Source organism: Ascaphus truei, chromosome 2, assembly GCF_040206685.1.
Source record: "Ascaphus truei isolate aAscTru1 chromosome 2, aAscTru1.hap1, whole genome shotgun sequence".
In the NCBI taxonomy this organism is placed as follows: Eukaryota; Metazoa; Chordata; class Amphibia; order Anura; family Ascaphidae; genus Ascaphus; species Ascaphus truei.
Genome location: NC_134484.1, coordinates 61,086,554 through 61,110,648, shown reverse-complemented (window position 1 = coordinate 61,110,648; position 24,095 = coordinate 61,086,554). Strand labels below are relative to the sequence as shown.

Sequence of the window (24,095 nt, the reverse complement as noted above, 5' to 3'; positions counted from 1 at the left end):
TGTAAAAGATCCCAAAGCATATTGCCCTGTATATATTTCCTCGCCTTACATAGCAGACTGTAAGTAATGTCTTTGCAGATTTGATTTAAAATATTGCCTAGCAATCAGAGCAATTAAATTGGGGATTCAAGAAAGGCTCGCATGGTATAAAGTGCTTTCTAAAACACATTGATTCGTGTGCAATTGTTTAAACATGAATCAGTGTCCAATATTCAGTATATATACTGTAATGTTCTGCAGCCTTTACTACCCAGAATCTCTATTTGAAATAACATCCTTTTTCTATTAACTATCACTTGTGCCAGGAAACATCCATTGAACTCTGACATGTATGCTAATTTCTTTAGGTTCTTCTCTACGCTTTTGTTAAAGGGGCCGCTCCATGTAGCCAGTGAGAAACATGTCTTTGAACCAGTTGCACGGGCATTTTCTTGTTCATTCTGATACCATATCATAGAGATATTTTGGTAGTTCTCTTTTGTAGAACTACTGTATTGGTGTCAACCCATTTTCTATTGGGGCCTATGTAAAATGGCTGCCTTTATGAGTTAAAAAAAAGTTTAGTAACTTAGCCCCGATCACTGAAACGTTGGCATTTGAGCCGCATTCTTTCTTCAGTTAGGTCAGGGATGGGCCAACTCCAGTCCTCAAGGGCCACCAACAGGTCAGGTTTTCAGGATAGCCCTGCTTCAGCACAGGTGGCTCAATCAGTTCCTGCTCCAGCACACGTGGCTCAATCAGTCCCTGCTTCAACACGCGTGGCTCAATCCGTCCCTGCTTCAGCACACGTGGCTCAATCAGTCACTGCTTCAGCACAGGGCAGTCTTCGATTGAGCCTGTGATTGAACCACTTGTGCTGAAGCTGGAATAACCTGAAAACCTGGCCTGCTGGTCGCCCTTGAGGACTGGAGTTGGCCGCTCCGGAGTTTGGTATTGAGCTTTTCACAGCAGCTTCTGGGCCAACATTTGCAAAGCTGAAAAATGGCGAAATTATTTATTCTAATCCTATATAGTGTTTAGTAGGGGGTTGCACTCTGCAAAAAAAAGAAGTGATTATAATTTGGTTTGGCTGATGGGAACAACAGATTTGTCTGTAAATTGAAATGTTGTGATACACGTGGCATGGTACAGTCAATTACAAATTTGTTATATATGGGATTTTCTGCACCCTCAAAAGTAATCAAGAAACGTTCTATAGAGGTTGAGAGCAGGAAATGTCCATTTGGCTCATTCAGAAGTAGGAGTCATCTCCGCACCTTTCAGATCAACCTAATAATGTGGATTAATGTACAGAAATCAGATAGCCCTTTCTAAATTGGTGTGGTATACTTTTGTGAAGAACTGTGAAAACATTGTGACCATTATTCATTTCTTGTGTCAACTACTGTAATCTATTTAATCGATGTACAGCAAATAAAAACCCATTTGTGAGCACATTCACCTGTCTCAGACAGGTCTGCAAACCATATCTTTCGCCATTATCTCTTAGCAAACAATGCTTCCGCTGCAGCGAGGGATTCTGGGAAATGACAAGCAAATGAGCTCACAGTTTTATCTGTGAAACTCTGCCTGCTTTTATTAGATTTACTGTACTGTAGGTTTCTTTTTTTAATCTACAGTAGTATTGTCCAGTGTAAATTCACTAGCTGAGCTGAGAGCACAGATTAAATGAAAATACAATGGAACATTTTTGTTTTCATAAACCGCACTACTCATTTTTGCATAATTTACAAACATAATATTTTATAACTTGAGGGCTGATTTGATCAACATTATTAAAACCAATTTGGGACTTAAATTCTCCATAATTATCTTAAATTACATTTAGTTTGTCATTTTCTCTGTAAGATACCAAACTCGGCTATTTAAAGATTGAGTTTCTAATGAATACAATATACTTTACTAACCAATACATGGGATGATTAAGCTTTAGTTAGTCTAAAAATCTTACATTTTTAATAAGACCATGATAACTAAATGTAAATTTCCTTTTTTATTATCTGTAATGTTTACAATGCTATTTCTTATCTTTCAAAAATGTATCTATTTTCCCAAACATATTCTTAATTTAAAATTGAATGAATCCAAACAATTTCTAGCCCTATGTCTGAGAATAGTGAGACTTTAGCATCACCACACTAATCCCACAGAACTGCTTACATACTGTATCTAAAAGGAGTTTGTACAGTAAGTGCCTCTTTTAGAAATGCAGAGGGGGAAAAGAATGGAAACGTTCAGTTTTTAGTAATGTCGTCCTGCTCAGGCTGTGTTTCGGGATTACTTTCTGGTCCTACATATCTGAGCTGGGTAACCTAGTACAAGTGACACTAAGGGCTTCATCAGCCAATGATGATTTTCAGCTGGAAACCGCCCAAAGAACCACTTTGGAATAATAAGGCCCTGACTCTCCAAGGCCATTTAGCATTGCACCCCATCTACTTTCTAGCAATTCTTTGGGTTTGCAATTTCTGCAGCTGGTTCTTTATACCTACCATACGTTTTCTTTGTCCTGGTGCACATAAGTGACCCCAGTGGAAGACGGGGTGTTAGCTCAGCACTTGAAGATCTTTACCTACCGGGCTAACTCCGTGGTATACTGTGCTGCTGATTCCGGGCTATGTTATGTAAAAGGACTCGGGACAATATGTCGGGGTGCAATGTTATGTAAAAGGACTCGGGACAATATGCCGGGGTGCAATGTTTCATTTAGAGATTACAGAATAAAGGAGAATCCCGCGAACAAAACAAAAACTGGGCTGCCTCTGTCATTCTCAACAACTTGCAGTATAAGCCACCAAAGTAAACATACATTGGGTAACAAACGTATGCACATCTTAAATGCCGTCATCACCTGGTATTCACTCTGTTGATTTGATAATAAAGTTATTTCAGTACACTTGCTTTTTAGTAGCTGTAGCTACTGATGCAGCGGCCGTTATTCGAACACATCACGGCGCCGATTTTGAGTTCTCTGCTGTTCCCCACGCAGCATGAACGCGGCCAATCGCCCCAGGCACCCGCGCTTATCGCTGATGTTGTATTTGAATTTCATGGATTCTGTTTCTTCGTTTGCAATAAAATGGATGAATTGTAATGTGTACAGTACTGTGCTACTGTGCTACTGTGTTACTGTTTAAATTTCATGTTTTTAAAAGCCAGAATACTAAAATTCGTTTTTTTCTGCACTCGCCGCGCTCGCAGCTTAGTGCGGGGGAGGCTGGAATTCATCCCGCGGTTTCAAATCGGGATTCTGATGTACATGACGCGGGAAGTGTTCGAATAACGGCCGCTGCATCAGTACCATGCTCCATACATCAGTTATGAAAAACAGGTGCTGCACTGTATTTAGATACGAATATGTTGGGTTGAATGATGGTTACATTAAATCCAGGTGTGAAACAATACCTGCATAATATGCATATGAAAGTTCATATAATTGTGTTATTTTAATATTTTGCATATTACTTTGTAACACTTTTTCATTTTGACTGCATTATGAAGGTTGTACAATGGTGCAAGTGCTTGGGCAGCTCATGTAGTCAATGGTACAGCAGAAACACATGGGTAAGTACAGAATAGTGTTACCGGCAATGCTAAATTATTGAGTTTACAACCTGCAGTAGTTGATAGCTCTTAGATGTCTAGATCCATAAACCTATGTGGTCTTTTTGCTTTGCTTTCTGTGTATATCATGAATTGGATTAGTTATTATGGTTTTAAGGCAAACTTCAAATAATAAGATTTGCAGGAATCATTTCATTTATTAACAGACCTTTGGGCTTTGAAAATGGGCCAGAGTATGCGGAAGTCATATAGCAAAGAACCGACTCTTCCCTTAACACCCTTTCTATTTGCTATGGGATGAACTATTAACAGGCGACCGACCTGGCACTGTTTTGTAAGAAATGTTGTGTGCTTTTGAAACTTAGAGATAATAATAGAATGTCATTCTTTTTCAAGGCTTTACTCCTCTACAAACACATACAACCCTTGCAAGCTCAGAACCCAAACCCACCACACCATATATGCTGTATGTGTGCCAAAGGGAGTGCTACTGGGTTTGTGACAAAATACTGTATATACAACAAAAGACGAAAATCCCCAATGCTACATCCAATATGACTAATTATATAGTTAAAAATACTACTCCTCTATACATTATAAACCTTATTTACACGTAATAGCACTCTGTCTACACTGAATAATAGAATACAAACAATATTTAATGATAACAAAACATACTGTACATGAATAAACAGTGTTTTCAGGATGAATATAACAATCTATTTACTGTAATACACGTGGAGATTAAAGCCATGACACAACATATGTGCATTTCTTGAAAAAGTGGCTATACAGGCAGTCCTCGGTTATCCGACACAATGCGTTACTCAAAATGGCGTTGGATAGCGAAACGTTGTAAAGCGAAACACGTTTTCTCATAGGAACACTGTTTAAATGAAAGGTTCCGTTCCTGAAGGCATTTATAATGCTAAAATACACAAAATATTTTACGCAGACAATAAGATATGCAGCACACACATAAATTATATAGTGCATATACTGTATTATATATAATATAATATAAAAGTATAATATATTATATAGTATAATATATATATTATATACACATAAACAACTTTGCAAAGCGTTGTAAAAGCGTTGGATAAGCCGTTTTGGCGTTGTATAAATGAACATAGGTATGCATTGCATAGCGTTGGATAAGCCATTCGTTGTAAAACGAGGACTGCCTGTATTTTCCTTCTGCTGTACATTCAGGTTAATCAGACACTATCCGTCCTTGAATTTTGTCAGCCCAGATACTCTTTTCGTTTTAACTTGGGACCTTCGCCACTCACGCAATATCACTACTGTCCTTATTGTTACATTATTCATTCATTCATGTTAATTTTAGTCATTCCCTCACTTCACTGACCAGAAATCCAAATCTGTCCAATACAGGTACAGTATGATGTTTGTTTTTCATTTGTTGTTCCATCTAACTTCCACCGACTGGAAGGAGATGAGACTACTCATACTTTAGAATAATAGTCATTATCATTATACCTTTGATGTACTCTTTGCATACCAGCCTTCAATATTATAGCAAAGTACTACAAGTTAGTGGCATTCATGCAGCCACTCCTGTGGTGTAATCCTCGCTGGACATTTCTGAATGGTAACCCCCTGTTGTTGGAGGGGAGAGAAAAAAAAGTGAAATAATTTTTTGGAATAAGGAGATAGAGGCAGGAGGAAATAAAATTATATTAATACACATTCTAATGACAGTGACATTTAATGGGTTCATTCTAGACAATTGGCTCTTTATTTAGAAAAAAATATATGTACAAAAATAATTATGTTTAACCTTTCAGTGTTTGCAATCTTTAGCTATTCCCTTTCCTGACATTCTTGTTATATTAAGACTGATTGTGTCCACAGGTTTTAATCTCCACAGTTTTTCTTTAGTTCTTAACGTGATTCTAATGCCATCATGAATTAAAGTTAAGAGTATAGCACAGGAAATAACTGCTAAGAATGTATTCCATGAGCCCGGAAGAAAATAAGACATTCTTCACAGGAAACAAACAAGTAAACGTTTCCTTTTAAGGGGGGTTTAATCTTTCTACGAATACCTGATACATTAATAAGTCATGTGTTGCCTGCTATGTAAAACTGCCCCTTAAACCCATTTAGTAGCAGAGGGCACAGTGCAAGGCTTAGCGGGCGCCTCTTGCACTGAAAGGGTAATCCTGAAGCGTATAATGATCACACTCTTTCATTTAAATAACATCAGATACAATTGGCTATAGTATAGTTGCCTCTGCTCCCTTAGCTATTGGGGGCCTGTTGGGGTGGCCATGCTGAAGTGAGCAAAGAAGAAATGTTTTCACTCTGCAGAATCCTGCTTTTGTTCTGCACTCCTGTTGTGACTGACGCCTGGGGCAGGACGGGTTAGTGGAAGAGTTCCCTATTGGACCAGGGATGATGGGGAGGAATCATTTAAGAATAATGGTGAAAAATCCTCTATATATGTAGGGTGTCTTCCCCTCTATAGCTATACTTTAATCAAGGACTCTAAGGATTCTTAGCATCAGGATAACAGGACAAAAAATGAGGGGAGAGACAGTTTTTTTTTTTAGTTGGGTGGCATTTAACGGACAAAGTGTTTTATGGGTAGACTCCCACTTCACCAGGGATATGCCTCCTGATCTCTGGCCACGTGGTTGGGCTTCCTTGAGGATTCACAATTTTTGAAGACTGCTGAGAAAAGTTATTTTCATGGGCGCTGCCCCATGGGAGTTAATCAGACACAGGGAAAGCTTAATTGATCACTTAGTAGCCTAAATAAATATATTATACTGTATGTATTATATTAGAGTACGGATGTGCTGACTATAGATTTTTTTTTACACATATTCCATACATACACCATATATCTCCACACATTATAATATATCCACCATAAGTGTGTGTGTGTGTGTATATATATATACATACATATTCTGTAGACCAGGAATCCCTACCCTTTTTGTGCACATTTGAGCGTTCAGGAGAGGGTGGCGGGCACCAACCAATGCACACATAATACACTTACATTGGGGGGAGGCCTCCAGTGCCCACTAGTCCCGCTCGCGGATCCAGAAGCTGGACCCAGCATGCCGCAGTTGTCAGCAGCCGTGCGGTTGTGGACACCCATAAAAGGCTTGGTGGGCACCATGGTGCCCAGCGGGCACTGCATTTGGGACCCTTGCTGTAGATCATACACACACACCCTTCATGCACAATATACTGTAATACACACACATATACAGACACAACATATATGCATCATATGCACACAGATTTACATGCATTATGTACAAACTCTATAAATACACCATATACATACACATCACACATGAAGCACACACCTGCATTATAAGCATACACCCTATTCTGTATGTACATACTGTGGCAGGACAGCCTCGCGGCAGGGTCATTAAGACGCTAGACGCTGTGTTAAGTTTTAACTTTAGTGGTTTATTTGCCACCAAACAGCAACCAAAACATTGGGGCTACTGCCCCTTTAAGGCAAAACACAAAAATAATGAAATAAAATCCTAACCCTGTCAGGGAGACTAACTGACCTTTATGGTGGCCCTTACTAACGGGGCCGCCAGCTAAGCTGGTTGTCAGCCCAAAACATGCCCTGGTATCTGGAACAAAGTAACAGTCTTTGCACAGAACAAATAAAGATTGTTGCTTATCTGCCAGTCCTTGTCTTTATCCTGGGTGTGGTTCCCAGCTGGACCCCGCAGGCCTGCTTCTTCCAGTCCTAGGGTCCAATACAGCCAGACTCTTCTCGGCTGGGAGAGCTTTCACTTCCCCTCTCTGTGGAGTAAAGCAGTCTCTCTGTACAGCAGCCTCCTGTGTCTTTTAAAGCACTAGTTTCATTGAGGAGTCCAGCCCCTGATTAATCAGTCTTCAGCTGCTGCTTTCTCTCTCTGAGGAGATTAACGCTCTGTGTACTGGCTGCAGCGTCTCTCCATTCACTGTTCCAGCCTACTGAGTCAGTGACTCAGTCACAAAACATAAACAGAAATATACATTTACCAACACACTGTAGAGATGATCTTGAAGGTTTAGGGAGGAGTGTCTATGGAGGGCTCTGTACTGCCATTTGCTGTCCAGATGCTGCAGTGCTGAAGCAGCCTGGTAGACAGACCTGCTCTCCTCCCTACTATCAGCCTAAATTGTTTTCATCTGATTGGTTCATTGGGCAATGTGCCCTCTGACCTCCAGGCCAACCCATCCCTGTCTACAGGGGACTAGCATGAAGAAAACTATTATAAATCAGAATTATGACATCTGTCAAATATTCACACTGGAAGCAAAGTTAATGTCAAAATTACATACAATTAACATTTCAGCTGCCTGTGCCAATTTTTTTTTATTTTACAATTCTATTCTCATAGTTAAGAATGGTTAGTTTTAGGAAACATGGAACTAGTGAGTGGTGCAGTACTGTATGTAATTGATAGTAATTTGCAAATTCACATACAGTACAAGCATCAATATTTATTTCCCAAACTTAAGTGTCAGCACACGTTGTTTTTATTATTACTATTAATTGTCTTTTGTACAGTGAGTACCCATAATGTGCTAATCATTTGACACGAAGAACATACATTTATATCTAGTTGTACCTTGTTCTGAAGACTCTTCTTGACTTTGTAATACTTACTGTATATGCTATTTATTTCCTAAATATGTTGTTCATACTTTATTTTGCAAATTACAGTAGGGTTTCCTTGAGGATCTTCTTCATGGTTGTACCAAAGGGAGGTTTTAAATCAATGGTAATAGAACATAATAATGTTATTTCCATATAAATTAGAAACCAGGCACTTTATTTCCTTCGTTGCATCTTGTGGGATGGTACTACATTTTAGCATTATTTTAAATGATTTGTGTGAAATCTTGCTGTGGGTATTGAAAATGTGACAACTATGTTAAGCAGCATTGCTTTTTCACAAAAAAGGGCATGTACTGTATGTATAATATGGTATTTGAGGTCCCCATCCATTGAGCCAACAATGCAATTCTATTCTGTAGCCCACTCACTGTATGATATATATACAGTAGTTGCAAAATATAAACTCAATATATTCAATTTTCTTTCATTATGCAACTGTAAGATAATATACAATGTGCACAATGTGTATTGAGCTATTTTAGACTTCAAGTTACAGTAAAACATTTATTAACGGTTTTGAGTTATGGAAGAAACCAATATGGGAAAAATAACTGTTCTATGTCCCCCATTAATACATTTTTTTCTCAGGGGATCCCCACTCACTCACAGGCACCTGGTACCTCAACAAAAGTACAGTCACTACATTTACTGTACAAACCTCACAATAACGTTGCTTTGTCACAAAAGACTATAATATTTGTGTGTTTTCCACTACATGTGTGCTTAGAGAAAATTATTATGTACAGTACACTCGCAGTAGGACTCGTGTTCACAGGTTCAGCGAGTTTTATCACTGATGACTTTGCTTGCTAGAGATAGATATTTATCTCTCTTTCAAGCATTTGCCATAATCCTGGTATATGCGAATGAGAATGTTATCACTCTTCACCAATACATATCTGTAAGTTTTATTGAATTAGGTGGGGAAAAAAGAAATGTACTATGCAAAGCAATACACTTTGGCGAACCCAAAGCCCAATTGTTGGAAAGTTTATTAAATGTGTCCCTAAGTCTCTCACTGTACTGTACCTCCACCCACTCGTCTTTTTCCAATTTAAAGGGGTTTTGAGAGCATAAAATGTATATATACTGATATCAGGAGCTATAATTATTGGGAAAGGAGCTCTTATGAGCTTTTATGGATTGAAAATACTGTAAATCTCCAAACTCAGTGTTAATTATATTTTAGCCAATAATCATCTCACCTTCCAGATTTTATTCCTCACCACTTTAAAAATATGCAGATAAATTGTATTTTATGTCTTTATTTATATCGCGCTATTAATGTACATAGCGCTTCACAGTAGTAATACATGTGGTAATCAAATAAATACCAGATAATATAAATAACAGATCATGGAAATAAGTGCTTTAGACATAAAAGTAACATTTCGGAAGAGGAGTCCCTGCCCCGAGGAGCTTACAGTCTAATTGGTAGGTAGGGAGAACGTACAGAGACAGTAGGAGGGAGTTCTGGTAAGTGCGTCTGCAGGGGGCCAAGCTTATGTATCATGTGTTCAGAATATCCACAGTGCTATTCATATGCTTCTTTAAGCAAGTGTGTCTTAAGGTGGGTCTTAAAGGTGGATAGAGAGGGTGCTAGTCGGGTACTGAGGGGAAGGGCATTCCAGAGGTGTGGGGCAGTCAGTGAAAAAGGTTTAAGGTGGGAGAGGGCTTTAGATACAAAAGGGGTAGAAAGAAGACATCCTTGAGAAGAACGCAAGAGTCTGGATGGTGCATAACGAGAAATTAGGGATGAGATGTAAGGAGGGGCAGAAGAATGTAAAGCTTTAAAAGTGAGGAGAAGAAAGAAGTGTGAGATGCGGGATTTGATCGGAAGACAGTAGAGGGATTTCATGAGGGGAGATGCTGAGACAGATCTAGGAAAGAGTAGAGTGATTCTGGCAGCAGCATTTAGGATAGATTGTAGGGGAGACAGGTGAGAGGCAGGAAGGCCGGACAGCAGGAGGTTGCAGTAATCAAGACGGGAGAGAATGAGGGCCTGAGTCAGAGTTTTAGCAGTCGAGCAACAGAGGAAAGGGCGTATCTTTGTTATATTGCGGAGGAAAAAGCGACAAGTTTTAGAAATGTTTTGAATGTGAGGGGCGAATGTGAGAGAGGAGTCGAGTGTGACCCCTAGGCAGCGTGCTTGGGCTACAAGGTGAATGATGGTAGTTCCAACAGTAATGTGGAAGGAGGTAGTAGGGCCAGGTTTGGGAGGAAGTATGAGGAGCTTGACCTTATACATGAAAACTACATACTACGTTCAATAATAGACCTCATGCAGGTTGTCGAGTCTTCACCTCATGGGCATTTTCACAATTTAGGCTCACACTTCCAAACAAGAAATTGGTAAACTACCATCTAAGGGGCAGAATGCACGGAAGCACGATATGTCCCAGTGCTGTCTCTTCTTTGCTAGCTGTGCAGTTTCTGCTCAGTAGCTTTTCAGCACGTTTTCAAAATATAATCTCTGCTGCTTTGGCATACGTTAGAAACGTGTTTTCTATAACTATCCCTTCTTTTCTTTCACACCATGGTATTAGAGTAGTTCTAGCTTCAGTGTGGTTCAGCAGGTTGAATCAGTGGGTCATTCTATATACTCCAAAGTAGCCCTTCTGGACGTTGTTGGCTGAAACCCCTCATTGATGGCATGCATTTGATTCGACATTTACCGTTTGTTATACATCCTTTTTGTTACTGGGAGGTTTAAAGCAAATCTTTCATAGCAATAAAATTACTGACCTAGTTATTTTTTGCAGTTTTGCCTTCTTTTGAATCATATAAAAACTATAAGCAATCACTACCGCTATTTCACAACCATGAATTGCTTAATCCAGAGGTTCCCAACTCTCGTGTCCTCGAGACCCCGCAACAGGTCAGATTTTAAAGATATCCCAGCTTTAACACAGGGCAGTCTTCGACTGAGCCACTGATTGAGCCACCTGTGCTGAAGCAGGGATATCCTGAAAACCTGACCTGTTGGGGGGGATTGAGGACTGGAGTTGAGAACCTTTGGCTTTATCCATCTATATGTTCAAATAGATAGTTGTCAGGGGAGGGACGTGGTCTTTGGTAGGATTGACGTGCACTCTCTAGGATGGCTTACCTCTGTTTCATACACCGTATACTTCTCATTGTATACATACCATCTGCAGCTGTTGCTGTTTTGTCCAATGGATCATCCACAATTGGACTCAGAGGCCCAGATCCACAAGAGGGTTCTAAGCTTCAGCCCGCCTTTTCTCCCATTCATATTCATACTGTATATTCATATGAATGGGAGACAAGGCGGGCTAAAGCTTAGCACCCTCTTGTGAACCTGGGCCAGAGTATTTTTTAGTCTCGCTTTCCTCTTTGCCTCTGGATTCATGTCCTCATGGCCGGTATATGCAGGGTTTTTTTTTTTTTGCTCTATTATATATATTTTTTCTTCTAATTTTCAAGTAAATAAGGTAAGTTGGTATTTTGCATTACATACTATGCAAGGCTCAAAAGTGTCACAAAGTGGGGCATTGTAACAAATCTGTCACTTTCCAATGAAAAATGGCATACGATGTACACACTGTATGAGTATTTCCAATAGAGCTCACTCTTATTACTTAAAACACAATAAAAAGAGGCATTGATAGAAATTGAACCTTTATTGCATAGTGATGTTTTAAACATAAACTTTTTGGTTCATGCCTGAAGACCTGTTCTACTGTCATTAGCATATTGTATGTCTAAGGAGAGGACCCCAGTATTAATAAATAGAGGTATCATTTCTGCTTACCTTTTTTTTTCATGGGTACTTTACTAGAAAACACAATACAACTCTCTAGTCTCCACATGCTTGAAAAGGGGGTCAGTAACTCTGAACTTTATATTTTTCTCTTGTGTTTTTCCCTGTTTTGATTAACAATGCCTTTTTCTGAGTGTGCGAACGTGTCGTGTCGGATCAAGTAACACACAAAATAATATCTCGCCTCCCCCAAAAATATGGCAGAAGGTCCAACTGAGCGGCTTTTTGGCTAACATTACAGGAATTGTGATGCGACAGATAGACAGCCATATCAGAGATCCAGGTCAACAGAACAACGTCCCGTGCTAGAGCGGACCAACTCCCGCTCCCGGTCCACTGAGCGCCCCGACTCAAACCTCATGAGGTCGATGCCTTCATTAATGACGGGAAGATCTGCCCCTCCTTCACCTGCCTTATCGAGGTGAAAAATGACAATGGCTCAGCCTAATTCCTCTCTTGCCCCCACAGAATCACCATTTTTTTATTTTTTTTTCAGTAGATAACCAGTATCTCTTTGTCATTCTTGGCTGATCACGTTAAACCCGTAGCTACTAACGTTTTGATTGCTAAACACACCACTTATATTCTCTCCTGTGGATATAATGGTGTGGCTGCCATTGTCCGTTGTTTACTAACCGTATTTAACTGCATTTGTTTCGTGATTTTTCTCATTGATCGGGAATCCTGGTTCTAACCCATAGTGAGCACCCCCCATAATGATCATGTATTCTCTTGCAGAATCAGAAATTGTTTGTCTTCATCAGACATTGCTTATGGACCAGCCTTCATATCATCATACAACGACTTTATTGTTAATACTGTATGGAAGATCTCTTACACGTATAAGTTAATAAGTAAAGAAAACCATATCTTGTATAAAGAAAGCATTTGGTACAGTTTGGGGAACAAGGCCTAACATTTTCTGCTTTTGATAATCCAGTCTGTACAGGATGGTTTTTTTTTTCTTCTCATAATGTAAGATGTCGTTTTCAGCACTTATTAACCTATTATAAATCACTACAAAATCAGACACGAGTATTTTTCGATGGGAAATAAATCTTTTTCTATGTTGAATTATTCACTGCCAGAGGAGCATCCAAGTACAGTGCATGATTATTGTTAAATGATGATGAAAATGAAAACATATCTACTCCGCAGGATGGGTATCGCCTGCAAATTTTCAGAAAAAAGAAATCTGCACAAAAAGTGCAAAACCTGACATCAAAGGTGCTCTTCTATGGGAGAGATTGATGGCTGGTGGTTTGGTTTCCTATCTTCATGACTTTATCACATTTTGCAGCAAACTCAAATGTGTGGAAATGTCCAGCATGTTACAAATCCCTGAGGCCAAGAAGTACTTCAACTCAAGTGCATCTTGGCCTCACAGTAACATGTAGGGGTCTGCTTACTAAAGTCTTCCGGCTGCACAAACAGCACCATCTGTATCAAAGACAATGAAACCCGTTGGAAACCATAGGCGTTCTTCCTTTGATAAAACTTGTGCGATATTTGGTTGAGCCCCAGTCTTTCTGCCAAGAGACTTCACTAAATAACCATCTTCGAGCGAGTGATACGCCATTCAGAATATGCAGAACAACTAAGAAAGTTCACCGCAAAATGTTAATATCTGCTCATTTGCATGCATTGTGCTGAATGCACCCTATCAGGGAAGTGATTTAACCGATCATGAAAGATATTTGAAAAGCATCAGTTTTCAGATGAATTTTGAATTTATATATTAAGCACTAGGGATCTCAATGTCGTACAGTATGACATTATTAAAGAACAGGAAACTAGTTGGGACACTTCACGCCCCTGTATAGTAATTGTCACACACTACCAAAGAGAAATAAGCAATGATCACCGCTAGCAAAGGCGTTATCTGCCAATACTTGCTGATCCGTTTAATTAGAGCTCGTTCATCCCATGAGGTGATTATTATAACAAACTGTTTAGTTTATTAAAAACAAAAACACACAAAACCACATTTTATAATAATCATAAAATGTTATGGTGCTTTGGAAACTTTTTGCCAATTATTGTTCTTTACCTATAGCAACATTTAGAAGCTCATATAATCTGAGCCCAGGGAGTCCCCGCAAGGGTTGAAATCATACTTATAACGATAACACTCTTTCAGATTTATATTGCAATTTAAAAGCGGGTAAAAGCATCAGATAATTTATTTTATGTGATTTATAATGGTTATAAAAATTACGTGTCAACCACTGTTTTCATCATTTTAATGGACTTTTATTGGGGGGTAAGGGGGGGGCTTCATCATGTGCCACAGCAATTATTTAACTATGTGTATGATTGTATTAACCTGTCTGAGAATATTACTGTATGTCTCGAAAAACAATATATTCTAATAGAGCTCTGGAACAATTATTGCTATAAGTAAGATGCACAGTATTTGCTTTCTTTTCTTATAGGTTTACTGTGTCAGTTGCAATGTGTTGAATGCACCAGTGTCGACACAGGGATAAGGCTAGCACAAAGTTGGATAACATAGACAACACTACATTTAGAACCTAACTCCACATTTTCCTGTCTGTTGGAACATTTTTTCTTTAGACAGGACTGTAGTGTAGGTTATAGTCACCATTTAATTTTACACATAATACAACATTGTTTTAAAATGTATACAGTGTGAAACCGTTTGTAATTGTTGTACTTTGTCCCAACGTATGTTTTGTAGGGCACATCCTCGAACTGGCTCTGTTCAAACAAGTCCTTCAAGCACGCCGTTAGCAGGGCGTAGGGGTCGCCAACTACCACAGCTTCCACCCAAGGGGTCACTGGAGAGAAGTAAGTGCAAACTCTACAAGTGACAGCGAGAAAACCGAGCTGTACAGGCTGTTATGCTGGAATATCGAGCACATAAGGAATCTTGGGTGCCATGTATCAAACGTTTGATCTAGTTCATCAGGGGAAAAAACTGGTTGCAGAACTGGGGCAAAACCCAGTGCAAAAAAAAAGGCACCATTTTTATCAAAGTAGAGAAATTCAAATAAACGCAATTAGAATGTTTCCTTTGATAAATCCGGTGTCGTTACTTTGTGCTAGTATTGCTCCAGATTTTCAGCCAGGAGACTTCTGCAAATAGCCCCCACAGAATCTGGTTTATCGTTGGAAGATTTTCTTTGGTAAATCCTGCACTTTCCTGTTTGTTCTCAGGGTTTTAAATGTGAAAAATGAAGGCAAACGCACGCATTGGCCTTTGTTCAATATATTGTGAAACTTCTTCCATGTCAGGGAAGCCTCTCCGTTATATTCATTGCAATGGGGATCGGAGGCTTCTCTGACATGATGAAGCAGCTTCACAGCATGTTAGAAGCTTTGTGTTTGGGTAATTGTACATATGTACAGTACAGTATATCATAAAGATCCAGCACACACCACCATCATATTTTATGCTCTAAAAAATGGTATTATCTTAATTACTGTGGTGCTGCCTAGGACTAATTATTCAAAAGTGAAGATAAAGATGGCGTACAGAAGGGAGTCCCAAACACGGAGCACTCTAGAATAGAAAAAATATATATTTTTTTATATAATAATGCATGTGATTTTAGAGTATATCATTGTACATATGGTTTGCATTAAGCTCCAGAAGTGAGTGTTATGCCCCTTAAATTAAGTCTAAGAGCCTAATACAGAATGTGGTTCCTGAATAGCATTGTATTAAGCACAGAGAGAATGTATAGGGGGCTATGTATCAGTCTCCTGGCTGCTAAACTCAGGCAAACCCAAAACATCATCTGCATAGGGAAAAACTGTAGACAAAGGGGATTTTGAGAAATCTGGTGCAGTTTGCATACCGCGGTTATATCCTAGTTGTGCAGCCAGGAGTATTTGATAGAGGAATAATTGTACTTGTTGGAGAATTTCACAGACACACAAGGAATGGATCAGATTTTGCTTCTTCTGCATTCATTTTTGTTTCTTTTTTTTGTCTATTTCCCTATGGGGCTGATTTACAGTTGGCTAACGACAGTGGAGTTGTAGTGTACCTTGTAAAAATAAAACCCTCACTTGGAGTTGGCCAAAGAATGGTTTGCATGGAACTCATTAACCTAATGACTCGATGGGTGTCTCTATTGCTAATTTATTTTAATGAGCTCAACATGCTGTACTTAGGCGTTCAAATGTTTTATGGCACCTGTCTAATATTAGAGTCCAATTTAGAGTTGAATTAACAACTGTTGTTCATTTGAGAACCCTTCTTATTTATGCGCCTATAGGCAGCATGTACTAATTAGACTAAACATTAAGAACCCAGCACTTGCAACATACAGTACACTACCTGGTAATGCTGGCTTTTCTTGAGAATAGACAAGGTCTTGGAGGGCTAGAGTTAAAATATTTAGCATGCTTGATAATAATGTACTCCTGAGGTACCGCATAACACTCACATCATCATGGAAGTTTAGAAGCGTAATCAATCTGATCTAGAGTATCTAAAGTACACATTAGAGCACCTGTCCCTCCAATAATGCCACATATATCTCCGATGATCCCCCCTGTCCCTCCGATGATCCCCCCTGTCCCTCCAATGATCCCCCCTGTACCTCCGATGATCCCCCCTGTCCCTCCAATAATGCCACATATATCTCCGATGATCCCCCCTGTCCCTCCAATAATGCCACATATATCTCCGATGATCCCCCCTGTCCCTCCGATGATCCCACCTGTCCCTCCGATGATCCCCCCTGTCCCTCCGATGATCCCCCCTGTCCCTCCAATAATGCCACATATATCTCCGATGATCCCCCCTGTCCCTCCGATGATCCCACCTGTCCCTCCGATGATCCCCCCTGTCCCTCCGATGATCCCACCTGTCCCTCCGATGATCCCCCCTGTCCCTCCGATGATCCCCCCTGTCCCTCCAATAATGCCACATATATCTCCGATGATCCCCCCTGTCCCTCCGATGATCCCACCTGTCCCTCCGATGATCCCACCTGTCCCTCCGATGATCCCACCTGTCCCTCCGATGGTCCCACCTGTCCCTCCGATGATCCCACCTGTCCCTCCGATGATCCCACCTGTCCCTCCGATGATCCCACCTGTCCCTTCGATGATCCCACCTGTCCCTCCGATAATCAAACTAAGTGCTGCAGATCTTCCTTTTGCTAAACTCCGTTGATTGAGGGCAGTCAAAAGTCAAGTTTTTAAGGGCATGCAATTAAGCACAAAAGTTATGCAGTTGTAATAATTGCGCACAAATATATGATTGTGCAAGACTTAAAAACTATGCATAGCCAATGGTGATAATCTAGGACCTAATTATAATAATTTAAAACCACTTGTTTGCAACTCTGTTGCACTTTACTCTAAGTCGGGTCTTATTTCTGAAATAGTGATGGTGCAATGCTAACTTCTTTACGCCAACGCTACTTTTGCGACTACGCCTAAACGCAAAATCAGGCCCTCTGTAGCATGTTATATATTGATAAGTCCCATCTTTTACTGTCTACTTCAAATGTACCACAATTATTTTCAAATGTATTTTTTACAATTTCATAAACATTCTCAGGCAGACTGGTCTAACAGTCAGTATTTTGTGTCACAAAAAAGGGGGAATGACGGGCAGTATTATTATTATTATTATTATTATTATACTGTATGTTGTTAAGTACTCCTCACCTAACTGCACCTTACTGTAATATTCCATGCATTCACTCCCTGTATCATTTGATAATGCAGCAGACAGAAGCAGAGCAAACCACCTTCAAACATGTCCATTAGTGGGAAATTATGTTTTAAAATCACTGTAATGGTTGAGACCACTTTGGCAGCTTTTCAAATATACACCATTTTGCTTCCATCAAGAGACAGAGTGTTATGCAAACGAATGGGCTGTGAATATAGTTCACAAAATATACACGCTGGAAACTCTGTTCTATCCAGGACAAATGAGTAGTGTGCAGTGTAACAATGTTTCTAGAATGTAGGGTTTAGGACATTCTCAGCCATCTATCTGCAGCTGTCGTATTGTCAAAGAAACATCCATTTGAAGGACGTTTTAGTTATTTGATAAAAAAAAAAAACGTTAGCATGTTGAATACAATATTTTGAATATGCCCAGCAATTTCTCCAATGTGCAGCAGAACATATGCATAATATGCATAGAAATATAGAATTTGACATTAAATAAGAACCGCTTGGCCCATGTATTCGACCCATTTTCCTATTGCGCATTTACCACATTCATTGATTGTTACACACAAAACTTACAATAAAATGCATTACATGCATTAACAATTAAGCCCCAACTATTTTAACTTATACTATTATGTAATATTTGCTTATTTAAGATGTGCTTAACATTGACAAAAATATTATATTACTAGTATATGGTTGTACAACATATTTAAATTAGGACCAACATGGCTAGCCACCCTTCTTTACATTTGTAGCTGAAATATAGAAGAATAAACAGATTGCAATGTGCAATGTTTAATGTATATCATTTTTATTCTGCTATTTGTGTAGATAAAGAGAGCATAAGTTACAGAAGCATGTTATTTTAATATTTAGGAAGCAGCATCTTTGTTGCTTAATTTCATATTTCTGTATCTTTATAACAAAGATTGGTTTGGTTAATTAATGGACTATTGGTAGAACAGATACGAGATCAAACATCAGAAGTCTAACACATCTGGATTGGGACCATGTCAGGCAGGGTCAATCTGACTGGAATCTTACCTAATATAGTCATCCTAACTGCATGTGGTTAAGTAAACTAGCAAATACAAGGCCATATTTACTAAGCAGCGCTAAGCCATAAGATACCTCGCAGCGCACAAATGGGCAGGTTCATCAAGAGCCAATGCGAATTCGCTCCCATTGACTTGAGACTCACATTGACTTTAGTAGTTATCGTCGGATCGGGGGTGCTAAATCATACCCACGCTTCATGAATTGACTCGCTTATTAACTATGACACACAGTGTTCTGGATACTCCATCAACTCCTTTCTTCTTGTTTGCCAGAACACCTGCACTGAACTGGAGGTATAAAGTTGTACAAAGTAATTGGAAAGACCGCATACCCTACTTAATTTTTTATTTTATTTTATATATATATATATATATATATATAATATATATATATATATATATATAATATATATATATATGTGTGTGTGTATTTTATATGCAGGGGATGATTTGGGTGTGTACAAATACATATGATTGATTTACAATCAATTTATTTTAACATGCTCCAGTAAAATGTAAGATGATGTGCAGGAGAGATCCGAGTCAGCAGATTGAGTATACATTGTATAATTGTCCCCACTTTAATATTGAATATAAGCATTATGGCACGCCTTTTTTTGTGTGTTATTTTTACATTTCTTATAGTTCCAGGAAACATCCTCAGCTGCTTGTTATAGTGGATTCTTCTCAGTTGAGTACCATTGTCTCCTGTTACAATTGGCTGAAGCAAAGACCTTCCGACCAATTGCATGTCTAGTGTGGGAGGTGGCAGAATAATAACATGTTAATGACATAATGTATGCATCAGATTTATTATGATATGTACAGTACATCTGAAAAATACAGTATGTTGTTGCCCAATTCCTACCGCAGAATTACACACGAACACAGAAATAATCTGGAAGTTTTTGTTTTCTTATGAAGATTTATACTGTACCTTTTGCAAAACTTCTTCTGTCGTTTTTAACCCTTGTGCTTTGGTTCCCTTTTCTGTTTTCCCTAGAAAATGGAGACAAGGAAATAGAGCTTTATGAAGGTCTGTACATAAAGGAGGGTTTGTTTTCACTTATCTGCCTTGAGGGGGCTATAAGCCAAAATAAATCCAACTGCAATTGATGTCCACTGATTTAGTTTCCCCCCATTATTTAAGCAGGTAGTTTTTGCAGTAATTGCATATATATTTCAGTGCTTTTCCCCCTGGAAAAACAGTTTTTGTTGTTGAGGGACAACCTGTTTTGTATTACTTCAAAAGTGTCTCGTATGGTCTGTCCATCATAAAAACAATGATCTTCATTGCCAGGGAAGCCTGAAGTGCAATATATACAGTACAGTATATATCGCAGGCTTCTCAATACTTACAAAGAAGAAACTGCACAGAGAGATTCTTTGGGACCATAGTTAAGACATATACAGATGATTTCATATATATGTAAGTTCTTGAGGGCAAAAGTCAACTAAATATATTTGTCCGGGCCCTATACATTTTGAAATAGGTTTCACAATCTAAACGATGTCAATTGCAGTCAGTATCTTTGTTGTTGAGGATGCGTGTGCTTCCGATAGTGTCTGTCTCCTGTTAGAATGTCTGTGCTGTGTTACATATTCGTTTTGTTTTTTATTGAGATGTTTGTACGTTGTTGTGTGAGGTTTTTGTGTTCCCCCTTTATTTGTACTTACCTAAAGTGGTGTGGTGTGTACCCTTGCAAGAGCATGTACAGTATATTATGTACATTTGGCCACAGGAATAACATGGTCAAATCATTGCAAAAGGACTTCATAAGAAAAAAAGCAGCTGTTCAATAAGCACACTGTGGGGTTTAATAATGAAACCAAGGCACCTGCCCATGTGAGGTAAACCCATTCACTGCTATGGAAAAATGCTACAGTACATCTTGTGCAACTTTGTGACTCAGTACCTTATATTTAACAAAAGACACCACCTCAGGGCTACACCCAGTATGGTTAAATACGTATCAGTTTTTCATAAGTGAGGGTCATTTAGTTAAATTGTTTGGCCAAAGCATATTAAAAGCTTACAAACCATGCCAAGGTATCCCTTCTTTTACAACTCGTAAGACTCTTGTTTTAAGCTCACTCATCCCACTTAAATGTCAGGTCTTGTTCTGCACCTGTGAATGACTAGTCTATTAAGACGGTTCTCCCTCCATTATAGAGGTTAGCAGAGCTCTTGCAGGTAGTGTTAGGACTTGAGTGTTAGGAGATACTTTGGCGCGGTTTGCAAGAAGATGCGTATTTCACTATATAATTTGTGATATTGGATGTAGCACGGAGTCTTTTTGTCTTTTGTTGTATACATGAGGTCACAATCCCAGCAGCACTTCTTTTGACACAAATATAGATAATGTGGTGGGCTTGGGTTCGGAGGATCTTGCAGGGGTTGTGTGTGTCAGTACCTTATATAGATTTATTTTACTTGGTACCTTTTCAAAATGGGCTCCATCCACTCTTCCTTACAAGGTGATTAGCACTTCAGTGACGGGTCAGTTATTTTTCTTGGAACGTTTTTGTACAGTAACGTGCATATACACTATTACAAATACTTTGCGGGCCTGCCTGGTGAACTGAATGAATACAAGTCCTTTCTCAGCATTGTTTCTTGTGCAATATCATTACTTATTAGTGTGTCACAGGGCCCCAACAACAGTGATGGGGTAATTATTAGGTCAAATACAGTAAATGAAGCATATATGTTAATGTTCCATCCACAATGTTATCAAGTCCCACTCATTGAGACTATTGAGGACATTCTCACTCATTGAGACTATTGAGGACATTCTCACTCAGCACCAATTAACTGACACAATGGACATGAGAGTGGAATCTTATTCATCATGATGGCCGGAATCATGCAATCCCAGAATGACATTTTTGGATTGTGATTTCTTTAAATTGAGTGTTTTTTAACGTTTAGTTTCTTCAGCAGTAGCTTACTGTAAGATATGAACTCCCGGCAATGAACTGGTTATTAAACAGAATAGTTCATATTTTGTTCAATGTGTTATATGTACCTTCATACACAAGACTGGGATTCGTCAAACATGGAATTCACCAGCTAAGAACTGATTTGCTTTAAAAGTACTTGTATAATTATTGTAATTATTCACCAAGTGAAACTTTAAATATGTTCATTCTACTGAAGGGGGCCCTATGGTGATAATCCCTTTACTGCTCATGTGGGGAGTGTACTCCTGTAGTGCCGACGAGTATTCTAAAACAAATCTGGGGCAATCACCAACAAGACCCAGGTACATGCTGGTTACATGCTGGGCACATGCTGGAACATTTCAGTGACATTTCTGCAGAGACTAATGGCCCATCGGATTAACAGCGGGGGTCCCTGGCAGTCCCATTCAAACTGAATGGGATTGCCACGGACCCCTGCTGTGTTAAGGACTCGCTTCTGATCATTTGCAGAGATGTGCAAAATGTGCCCAGCACTCTTGCTGACCATGCGAAATTGATCCTTAGATTAGCGCAAAATAAAGTGCAAGCATGTTTGCGTTTCGCCACAGCTCACAACATTGTACCAGTTTCGGAAATATGGCTTTTTCTGGAGAGGGGGGAGAAAGCATCCCTATTTAGTAGAATAAACACACACACACACTTCCATTCTTGGGTGTAATCAGCAGTATATTGTATTCCTCATTGGAACTTGTGATTGGATAAAATATAATTATCATATTTTACCCTTCAGATTCAGAGGGGCTGATTGAATATTGGCTGAAGTGGCATTTTTTTATGGTAGACCGCATTGAGTTTGGCTGCTTTGGACTACATTGAATCAGGCCCAAACTGCGTTCTGTATCCGTTACTCAGCTGCACAACTGGGGCATTAAAATGTCGCCAGAATTAACAAAGGGGAAAAAAAAAAAACATTACTTCAAATTTAGATTAATTTATTTTTGGTAAAAATCTGGTGCTGTTCGTTTTTTATACTTTTATACGTTTTACATCCGGGAGACTTTAAAACATAACAACGCCAAAAGTTTTACTCTGTATAAGCAGCAATGTCTAATCGTTTTATTTTCTTGCTCTAATAATAAAATAGTTGTAATAAAAGCGATAGCAAATAGTTGTAACATAGGATTGAATCAGGGGCGTCTCCGGAGTGGAATCCCGTTAAGTTCAGCTCTGGGGACCCTTTGCTTCCGGAGACACTTACCTCCGTAGGAGGTGCCGGTAGCCTCTCCGACTCGCTCACATGGATCACACAATGGCCGTTTTTGCAAAGCTCCCGCGCCAATAGGAAGCCACAACGTCATCAGATTCGAAATCCTATTGGCCCATGTGACGCGGGAGCTTTAAACTTGTAGGAGATGCTGGCACCCCGTATAAAGGTAAGTGTCCAAGGAAGCAGGGGATCCCTGGAGCTGAAATGAATGGGGGTCAGCTCTAGAGACCCCCTGCTTCAATCCTATGCTAAAAAACAAACCAAAAAAATGTGCCCACGTGGACTGCTCCTTTAAGTGGGTGTACTGTATGTGTTTTTAAACACAATCAATAACTACATTTTATTCAACTTCTTTATACCACCTACTGGCATAGGAAATACTCATTTAAGAACACACCATCTCCAGTTGTGTGGTCTATATACTAAGGTCCACAAACCTTATTAAACATGTACTGTAGCATGTTCAAAGTGGAGGTGAACAGCGCAGATGTGCTAATAACACCGGGGCACGTTATTTCCACTGCCTGGCTTTTCATGTGTGTGGCACCATTGTTTGTCCTGTTGATTTGATGTAACGTGCATGTTTTTGTCTCATTCTCTTTGCCTTGCACGTGCAAATGAAGAAGAGGAAGGTCAGCATGTTGAAGAGCAGGGGTCAGAGGTGGACACAGGTTGGTCTCGCCACAGACTGCTGTATCTCGCTTAGTAGTGGACTTTGTCCAGTTAGTCACAAAACCGGAGGGCACATCCCAGGCTCCCATGTTTTCCTCACTTATTGACATTTGACGAATACGAGACAATGATACAATTAAAGCGAAAGATTCACTAAATGCATAGGCCTCACAGTCTTATTAGTTACAAACACACATGTCCATTTCGTAGCACTTTAAATATTTAATTAAAACGCCTTTTTTAATAGAGTTGAAAATAGAAAGGTCGGAAGGCCTACGTACTCTTAATTACACTGATTAAAGTTTTTCTTATCTCCGCTCTTTGCCTGCGACTGTGACTGTGTAATAATGAAACCAGTTTTGCATATAGAAAGGTCACTACAACTTCCAGGCTTGTGTTGTCCTGACACTGCGGATGTAACAGTGTGCCTTGGTGTGAGACCTGTGTCAGACCCCGCACGGTGCTTGTGTTTGAGATAAT

The 24,095-nt window shown here is 39.4% G+C and overlaps 1 protein-coding gene across 49 annotated transcripts in view; it reads left to right on the top strand.

Annotated features, from left to right (window-relative positions):
* RIMS2 (regulating synaptic membrane exocytosis 2) overlaps positions 1-24,095 on the top strand; it is an 814,155-nt gene that overhangs the window by 545,205 nt on the left and 244,855 nt on the right. For 29 of the 49 annotated variants that reach the window (XM_075582507.1, XM_075582506.1, XM_075582513.1 and 26 more), the window contains 5 exons: positions 3,502-3,564; positions 12,265-12,444; positions 14,725-14,834; positions 19,755-19,787; positions 23,567-23,614. In XM_075582507.1, the coding sequence (XP_075438622.1) occupies positions 3,502-3,564; positions 12,265-12,444; positions 14,725-14,834; positions 19,755-19,787; positions 23,567-23,614 (434 nt within the window). The remainder of the gene's footprint in view (positions 1-3,501; positions 3,565-12,264; positions 12,445-14,724; positions 14,835-19,754; positions 19,788-23,566; positions 23,615-24,095) is intronic. The other 20 variants (XM_075582521.1, XM_075582518.1, XM_075582543.1 and 17 more) reach the window with 7 other exon arrangements.